At 40.3% G+C, this 9665-nt stretch overlaps 2 protein-coding genes across 2 annotated transcripts; one reads left to right on the top strand and one right to left on the bottom strand.

Moving 5' to 3' along the window:
- Ndufa1 (NADH:ubiquinone oxidoreductase subunit A1) lies at positions 1 to 4092 on the bottom strand. The gene is made up of 3 exons (XM_027931032.3): positions 3876 to 4092; positions 2842 to 2931; positions 1 to 174 (listed from the first exon to the last, which is right to left on the bottom strand). Exons 1-3 carry the CDS (start codon positions 3975 to 3977, stop codon positions 154 to 156), a joined length of 213 nt encoding a protein of 70 aa, XP_027786833.1. The 5' UTR covers positions 3978 to 4092; the 3' UTR covers positions 1 to 153.
- A 24-nt stretch (positions 4093 to 4116) lies between these two features.
- Positions 4117 to 5389, top strand: Rnf113a (ring finger protein 113A). Its single transcript, XM_027931023.3, has one exon. The coding sequence runs from the start codon at positions 4296 to 4298 to the stop codon at positions 5325 to 5327; it is 1032 nt and encodes a 343-aa protein (XP_027786824.1). The 5' UTR covers positions 4117 to 4295; the 3' UTR covers positions 5328 to 5389.
- Positions 5390 to 9665: the final 4276 nt, after the last annotated feature.

Genomic DNA, 9665 nt, shown 5'->3' with positions numbered 1-9665 from the left:
TTTGTATTTTTCTTTTTCATTTTATTTGGGTTTTCATTTTATTTTGATTATGTATCACATAACACACTGCATGCTTCATAATATATCAAATAACCTTCTAGCAGGGGTAGATGACCATACTGAGTTTTTTCCATCAATCAGGAAAATGCTTCCTTAATCAATGTTCTCCAAACCCTGAAAAACAGTTTAAAAAAAGAGAATGTGAGAATTCTGTTCCCATCAAAGATGTACCATGTACTTTATTTCCACTGTCACAGAATGGCATTCTCTCTTATTAAAACAAGTGTTTTCATATCCTGCAACAATATGGAATTGAAATGCAATGAATTTTATAATCACCATAGAAGAATAATCTGTAATGATTTCTACTTTTCCTTTTCTGATAGCAGCAAACATTACTTTACATGAAAAGACCCTTCCCTCCCTGCAATCAGAACTAAAGTCAAGAAACTATTTTTAACACCTCAATTCTTACACAAAGCACTCTCTGAGTCAGAGGATAATAGGGTAAAATCTGCTTCATAAAGTAACAGCCAACTTGAGGTACATACTATTATCCTCATTCCATTTTTTTTCAGATGAGGAAATAGAGGCTCAGAGAGGTTAAAAAAATCACTTGCTTAAGTCAGTAAGGAAGTAGCAGAACTAGAATTCAAGTACAAGGACCCCCAACTCCAAAATCCTTGCCCTGTAAGCACAACACTATTTTTCAAGAGTCACAACCAAATACTTCAGCATCTATAAATTAAAAGATTATTCAGTGACGACATTTCTTCTAGGTATTTTGTTTACTACTACTGGAAGAATTGCCTTGAGAGAAGACAAAATAGTATACTTCTAGGAGCTACCTCTCAGAAATCTTAATCCTATTTCACATGCCAGATGATCTTGATGGTTATTCTTAGACCAAACTTTGAGAAACACAGCTCTAGACAAGTAGACACAGCTATCCCCCCTTATCTATTAGGGATCCATTCCAAAACCACCAGTGGATGCCTGAAACCACAAATGTACATACTGTTTCTTCCTATATATACATTCCTGTGATAAAATTTAATTTATAAATTAGGCACAGTAAGAGTTTAATAGTAACTAATAAAAATAATTATAATAAAAGCATTTAACATTTTATAACTTTATTTCTGGAGTTTTCCATTTCAGATCACAGTTGATGGAGGTAACTGACATATGGAAAGTGAAACTGCAGATAAGGGAGGACTACTCTATCTAACTTCTGTTATCTCAAATAGCAGTATATTGAGAGGCAGATCACCTACAGTGAGTAATTTAATTTGCTCTGACCCTCTGTTTTTCATCTACAAAATGAGAATAATATTTACCTAGGTTCCCTGTGAAGAATAAATGAGCAAGGAATAAATATTAAAAAGTATCTAAAATTTTTAAAAAGAATTATTAGGAAAAACTACTCCTATAAGTTATATGAACATACTATTAGGTTGAGCCATATGAAAATACTACTACTTGGTCATTTTGACTTACAGAAAAAAGCAGTTTAATATGATTCAATCAAACACAGAATTACAACAATTCTTTAAGTAAGTTATTAGTGTGCCAACTGGCAGACCAGTGGAATACAGAAGAGCAAATTCAGGAAACAGGCCCATGCATATATGGAAATTTAGTTTACTAGAATGGTATTACAAATAAAAATAAACTGTTTTATAAATTAATGACAGTAACAACTGACTATCTCCCGGAAAAAAGTTAAATCCTTGCTCACATTATATTCCCAAATGACCAGTAGCTGGATCAAATAAGGACATGAGGGAAAAAAAAAAAAGAAACTGTAACAGTATTTGGAAATTATATATGCTTATAATCTTGGGTAGAAAAGGCATTTGTTACAGAAAATGTAAAACCCAGAATACAGAATGATAAACTAAACATCAAAATTAAAAACTACTATCTGATGAAAAATATCACAAAGTGAAAAAGAAGACTGGGAAAAATATTCAACATACATAAAAAATTTTTATAAGAATGCTGTTTTCCTTTTTTTATATACGTTTATTTTTATTTATTTATTTGTATGTGGTGCTGAGGATCGAACCCAGGGCCCTGCACATGCTAGGCAAATGCTCTAACGCTGAGCCACAATCCCAGCCCATACATAAAATTTTTAAATAATTAAAATCCAGTGGCTGGGGATGTGGCTCAAGCGGTAATGCGCTCACCTGGCATGCATGGGGCGCTGGGTTCGATCCTCAGTACCACATAAAATAAAGATGTTGTGTCCACTGAAAAACTGAAAAATAAATATTAAAAAAAAATTCAGGGGCTGGGGATGTGGCTCAAGCGGTAGCGCGCTCGCCTGGCATGCGTACGGCCGGGTTCGAGTTCGATCCTCGGCAACACATACAAACAAAGATGTTGTGTCCGCTGAAAACTAAAAAATAAATATTAAAAAAAATTCTCTCTCTTTCTCTCTTAAAAAAATAATTAAAATCCAGAGTACATATACAACTACTATAAATAAAAAAGACAAATCCAATAGGCAAAGGATATAAGTAAACAATCCACAGAATAAGGAATACAGAAGATCATTAAGTAGAGCTGTGCTTCATGGTGCAGGCCTTTAATCCCAGTAATCTGGGAAACTGTGACAGGAGGATCACCAAGTTCAAAACCAGCCTCAGCAACTCAGAGACACCCTGTTTCAAAATTTAAAAAGGAATGCCCCTGGGTTCAATCTATAGTATTTAAAAAAAAATCATTAAATACATAAAAGATTGCTTGCCTCACTAGTAGACAAGAAAATGCAAATTAAGTTCCAGAGCTCCCCTCAAGCCTGGCAGATGGTTAGCATCAGAAACATCTTACCTTTGATTTATAATAGCGATTAACTCCAGATATGCGTCTATCTCTTTCCATCAAACTCCACTGATAGTGAAAATGGGCAACCCTTTTTTCCTTCAAATAAAAGACAAACATTATTGCAATTTGTAAAGATAAGTGACCCAACAGATGGATCATACAACTTTTAATAAGTGCTATGCTAGAAAAATGGAATCATCACTGAAATAAAAGCCAAATTAGTTGGGCAAACCTATAATCCCAGCGACTCAGGAGGCTGAGGCGGGCGGTTTGAAAGTTCAAAGACAGCGTGGGCAACTTGCCAAGACCCTATCTTAAAATTAAAAATAGGAAGGACTGGGGATGTAGCTCAGTGGTAGAGCACCCCTGGATTCAATACTCAGTATCGCTAAAAATTTACTTAATTAGTTAATTAAACTAAAGCCAAATTGACATACAACACCAGAACCTGGTACTTCACGGGTGAAAGACAATCACGAAACCAAAAAACAAATCTATATATATTCCGAGTGTACTTAAAGATGTTGTGAAGGACTAGAACGAGGAAAAAATGAAAATCCTAATGTGATTCCCTAAAGGCTTGCAAAGCAAAGTGGGGGATAAAACCTTCATGGCGGAGGGAGGGGACTATGGGTAGGGAAAAAAATTAAGAAGCTACAGAGATGTGAACATGAGAAATAAAAACCAAAATCGACCAAAACAATTGGAGGTCTAAAGGAATGGGAACATGACAAACGCCTCTCCGCTCTGCCTAGGAATTTTGACCTACCTACCTCTTTCATCTCTATCTTTCCAGCACCAGATAGGCTACTCTGCCCTATGGCACTCTCTTCTCCCTCCAGGAACTATCTATTTCTAACTAAAGCAAGATGTGCATTCCGCAAGCCTCCACTTTTAGGCAACACCAAGAAAGAGGAGGGTCAGCCTTGGTATCTCCCACCTCGGAGAGAGACTCCATATCCTAACAATCTCCCTATCCCACCGCTGTTTTGGGACCGCGGTCCGTGGAGTCGTTCCCCGGTTGGGGGAAGTTGCCTTACCTTGCCCCCGTTAGTGAACCTGTGGATGTAGGCAGTGGCCACTCCCGGGACAAGCAAGCACACGCCCATTATACCGAGTCCTGGAAGAATTTCGAACCACATTTCGGCACGGTTATCTAAACCAAATCCCTACCCCTTAGGTTCCTTAGAGGTGACCGGTTTCGGCTTCTTTCCCAGGAAACCCCGCGGCACCCCGCGAGAGGGGCGGTGCCCTGTCTTCCTCCGGAAGAAGCGACGGAGTCCGCCAAGGCTCAAGAGTGTCAGGGGCTCGCGCACTAGCCTTCTGTCACTATCGCTCTCTCGAGGTTCTTCCCTCTGGTTTTTCAGTTCCGACTCACCGCAGAGCGTAAGACGCTCAGTGACGTGAAGAACTCCGTGCAACCCACCAGCCACAGCAGTTTCGGAGCTCGGGACTCTAAAATGGCAGAGCAACTTTCTCCAGGAAAGTCGGCAGACCAAGTATGCACCTTCCTCTTCAAAAAGCCTGTGCGGAAAGGGGCAGCAGGCCGGCGAAAACGCCGGATCTGCGACCCGGAGCCCGGGGAAAGCAGCAGCAGCAGTGACGAAGGCAACACTGTGGTCCGACCGGAAAAGAAGCGTGTGGCCCACAATCCAATGATACAGAAGACCCGCGGCAGTGGTAAACAGAAGGCGGCCTACGGCGACTTGAGTAGTGATGAGGAGGAGGAGAATGAGCCTCAGAGTCTCGGCGTGGTCTACAAGTCCACTCGCTCGGCGAAACCAGTGGGGCCAGAGGATATGGGGGCGACAGCCGTCTATGAGCTAGACACAGAGAAGGAACGTGACGCACAAGCCATTTTTGAGCGCAGCCAGAAGATCCAGGAGGAGCTGAGGGGCAAGGAAGATGACAAGATCTATCGGGGAATCAATAATTATCAGAAATACATGAAGCCCAAAGATACGTCTATGGGCAATGCTTCCTCTGGGATGGTGAGGAAGGGCCCCATCCGAGCCCCTGAGCATCTCCGTGCCACCGTGCGCTGGGATTACCAGCCCGATATCTGTAAGGACTACAAGGAGACTGGCTTCTGCGGCTTCGGAGACAGCTGCAAATTCCTCCATGATCGTTCAGATTACAAGCACGGGTGGCAGATCGAACGTGAGCTTGATGAGGGTCGCTATGGTGTCTATGAGGATGAAAACTACGAAGTAGGAAGTGATGATGAGGAAATACCATTCAAGTGTTTCATCTGCCGCCAGACCTTCCAAAACCCAGTTGTCACCAAGTGCAGGCATTATTTCTGCGAGAGATGTGCACTGCAGCATTTCCGCACCACCCCGCGCTGCTATGTCTGTGACCAGCAGACCAATGGCGTCTTCAATCCAGCGAAAGAATTGATTGCTAAACTGGAAAAGCAGCGAGCTGCAGTAGAGGGTGGTGCTACGGATTTCCCAGAAGAGCCTGATGAGGGTCCAATTCCCATTACCTAGATGGTTTTCTATAATTCTCAAATCTCAAAATAAATATTTTGTTGCTCTTTTGAAAATCTTAATTCGTGTCCTTTCTTTTCAGGGAAAGTGACAGAAAAGGTGGGTGTTGAGATAGGGTCCTGGTTTAAAAGCTTCAAGGTGAGTATTATGAAGATTTTTAGCACTGGGATAAACATTTCACCTGTGTTTTCAGAAACCTTGAGCAAAAATTAAGGGGATGGGAGAAGTTCGAGAAAAGAGCTAGAATTTTGAAGTAACACAAAGCTGTGATGAAAGCCTATTTATTATATCGCATTTCTTTATCACATTATAGTTTACAAAGTACTCTGATGCATTATCTCTCTTGGGAGCCAGAACTACTTGAAAATACACCCAAACCAAAGTGTTGGGGTTAGGGTTAGGGAGCATGTCCTCAGTATGGTCCTTGCCCTCTTAAGCACCTATAGGTAATCCCCAATTTCTTGGATATAGAAATGATCTGTGCTGTCCAATACCATAGATGCTAGCCCCACATAGCTATTGAGTACTTGAAATGTGGCTAGTGGTCACTGTATTGAATGTTACAATTCTAAACTTGTGAATTTGCATAGGGAAAAACTTATAATCCAGGCTGGGGCTGTAGCTTAGTAGTAGAGTGCTTCCAAGAATGTGTCAGGCACTAGGTTCACATTAAAATAAATAAGTGGAATGTGATGGACATTATTATCCAAAGTACACGTATGAAGACACGAATTGTTGTGAATATACTATGTATATAACCATAAAAATAACAAAAAATGAAAAATAAAATAAAGGCATGCTGTCCATCTACAACTATAAAAAAATTTTTAGGGGCTGGGGATGTGGCTTAAGCAGTAGCGCTTGCCTGGCATGCGTGCGGCCTGGGTTCGATCCTCAGCACCACATACAAACAAAGATGTTGTGTCTGCCAAAAACTAAAAAAAAAATTTAAAAACTTATAATCTATCACAGACTCTAATAGAGTTGATCATGCCCTTTAAAGTTAGTAGATGTGCTTGTCTTCCCAACTCAGTAACTAGCATAGCATTTGGTATACTGTAATCACTTAATAAATAAGATCAGAGATTTAGGAAGAATGATTGGGGCCAAACCCTCAAATCCAAGATGAGGGGCTTTGACTATATTCTGTAGGTAATGGGGAAATAGCAGAGGATTGGGGAGGGGAAACACAAGTAGACTGTGGGGGTTTTTGTTGTTGTTTGTTTTGGTTTGGTTTTAATGTTACTGATGTTGCAGTCATGGTATGGATTGCAGAGAGATGGAAGACAAGAGGCCAGGAGAGCAGTTAGGCCAAATGATTAGTAAATATTATTAAAATAACTAGAATTTGGACTGATCAGGAAGCAGATGAAAGAATAAAGATTAAACTCTTTTTTTTAAATTTTTTTTTTTAATATTTATTTTTCAGTTTTCGGCGGACACAACATCTTTGTTTGTATGTGGTGCTGAGGATCGAACCCAGGCCGCACGCATGCCAGGCGAGCACGCTACCGCTTGAGCCACATCCCCAGTCCTAAACTCTTTTTTTATTCACATTAACTTATTTAAGGATATTCTTTGAGCAGCTGCACTGCGCTTGTCACAGGGGATATTAACAGTAAACAAGATAGACACAGACCCTGCCCTCATAGAACTGGACACTAAATAATAACAAGTGTGATTAGTACACTGATCAGTGCACTGAGTTTAATCTCCAGAATTAACCCAATCCCAGCCGTGGAGGAATTCAAAGACATGAACCCACATCATACATTGTGATACATTCTATTATATAAAGTATCATGGGGATCATGAGATACACAAGAGCCTACAGGGAAAGAGGCTTAAGGAAGCATCCCATAAAAAACATCAAAAGAGTAGAGGAAGAAACAGCCAAATAGGAACAGAAAAGATGACATTTAGAGGTAGATGGAGAAGGAGGAGAGTACACTGCCATGCAAGGTAGAGGAAAAGTAGCTTAGAAAGAAATATGGCCATGAGGAGCAAAAGAAGTATTAAAATTGCTCAATTTTTGGTTACTATTCCTGAAAATATATACTTAACAATGTATTCAAAAGTAGAATAAAGCTTTATGGGGAAAGGTATACTTTGAATCATATAAACTGAGAGAAAGATCCAGGAACACAATAGAGAAGATGAAAGAGAAAATGCTGCTGCTGACTACTAACTTCTAGAAGGTAGAGCTGGGAAGGTATGGAATTAGCACAAATCATCCAAGGATAGCGACAGCACACACCTATAATCCCAGGCTGAGGCAGGAGGATGGCAAATTCAAGGTCAGCCTCATAATTCAGTGAGGCCCTAAGCAACATAGTGAGACCCTGTCTCAAAAAATAAAAGGGGAAAAAATTCAAAACGAAAATAAAAGGGGCTGGGATGTGGCTAAGTGGTTAAGCACCCCTGGGTTCAATAGGTGGTACAAAAAAAAAAAAAACAGATCAAGTTAGTCTTAAAAAGATAAGAGAAAAAAGTGAAGAAATAACATTTGCTTACTATTCCACATACTGGGCACTTACCCACTGAACCACATCCCCAGTCCTTTTTGTATTTTATTTTAGAGAAGTTAGTAGTCAGCAGCAGCATTTTAGACACAGAGTTACTTAGGGCCTCACTAAGTTGCTGAAGCTGGCTTTGAACTCACGATCCTCCTGCCTCAGCTTCCCAAGCCACTGAAATTACAGTGTGCACCACCATGCCCGGCTCCCACATAATGTTTTTTAGTACTTATATGTGAAACTTGAAAGAGTACACAAAATACCTGCAAACGACTATTGTTCTTGGGATTCACAGCATTCATTTCTTAAAAGCGATAAGTACACAAAAGCACATAATAGTGTATTCAGAAGTATCTTTCATGTTTATAAGCTTATGACCAACATTTTTTTAGAGAGAGAGAGAGAGAGAATTTTTTAATATTTATTTTTTAGTTTTTGGCAGACACAACATCTTTATTTGTACGTGGTGCTGAGGATCAAACCCAGGGCCATGTGCATGCCAGGCGAGTGCGCTACCGCTTGAACCACATCCCCAGCCCATGACCAACATATTTAAAGTAAATATTTTATCACTTTTACTTAAATGGTACAACTTCATTTCATAGGTGGAAATTAAATACTTGTTCTTACAAGTTGAAAATAAATAAATATGGGATGGAGGGAGGAAGCACCTCAGCACCCTGCAGAGACTGTAGCTGGACTCTGAAGGAGCTTACAAAGTCTGAGCCTCCCTTGGGAAATAAACCTCAAATTGAGATTTGAAAGGTGAACAGGAGAGAGAGTATCCCAGGCAGCGGGACAAGTATATACTAAGGACCTGATGTGAGAGACTGGCTTCAGCTAAGAACTCAAAGTGATCCAGCATGACTGGAGGAAAAAGACCAAGATGGCCAGGTAGTCGAAGCCAAAGAGTAGACACCTTACACTTGGCATAGGGGATGTTATGGAGAAGGAGGAGAGTACACTGCCATGCAAGGATTTGGGACTTTATCTGAAAGGCCAAGGGATGGCCATCAAAGGGTTCTAAGAATAAAAGTGAGATGGCCTGATTTTAATTTCTAAAAGTTATTTCTGCAGTGTGGTAAATGATTTGAAGGAAACCAGACAAAAAGGGCTGGGCAAAGAGATCAGTTAGGAGGGAGGTGATGTAGTCCAGGTGAGAGGATGGTGGAGTAGGCTAGACTGGTGGCTGTGGACAGTCATTTAATACATTTTTTTGAGCACTCACCTCATAACAGACTTGAAGTAGTGGAGTCATTACACAAGCACACAAGTCCCAGCTCCCATAGAACTTACATGAGAGACAGTAACAGATTTAAACATATATGTGTGTGTATGTATACATATTTATACATATATATAGAGAGATAAATAGATGTACATATATAATATCAGATTATGACAAGTATTGGGAAAGATGATAATGCAAGATAAGGGGATAAAAAATCAGGGAAGTGGGGGAATGTTATTTTTTGGAGGGGTAGTGGGAATTGAACTTGGGCACTCAACCACTAAGCCACATCCCCAGCCTTATTTTGTATTTTATTTGGAGACAGGGTCTCACTGAGTTGCTTAGTGCCTCACTTTTGCTGAGGCTGGCTTTGAAATCATGATTCTCCTGCCTTAGCATCCCGAACCATTGGGATTACAGACATACTTCACCACACTGGGTTGGTAATGTTATTTTGTATATGGTGGTCAGAGAGGGCTTCTGATCAGGTGACATTTGAAGAGAGACCTAAAGGAAGTGGGTATCTGGAAGGAGAGCATTCCAGATTGAATGCCAAGTGTAAAGGCTCTGATACAAGAAAGTGCCTGACGT

This window comes from Marmota flaviventris, chromosome X (assembly GCF_047511675.1).
Source record: "Marmota flaviventris isolate mMarFla1 chromosome X, mMarFla1.hap1, whole genome shotgun sequence".
Lineage (NCBI taxonomy): Eukaryota > Metazoa > Chordata > Mammalia > Rodentia > Sciuridae > Marmota > Marmota flaviventris.
This window is presented reverse-complemented; position numbering and strand designations above follow the sequence as displayed.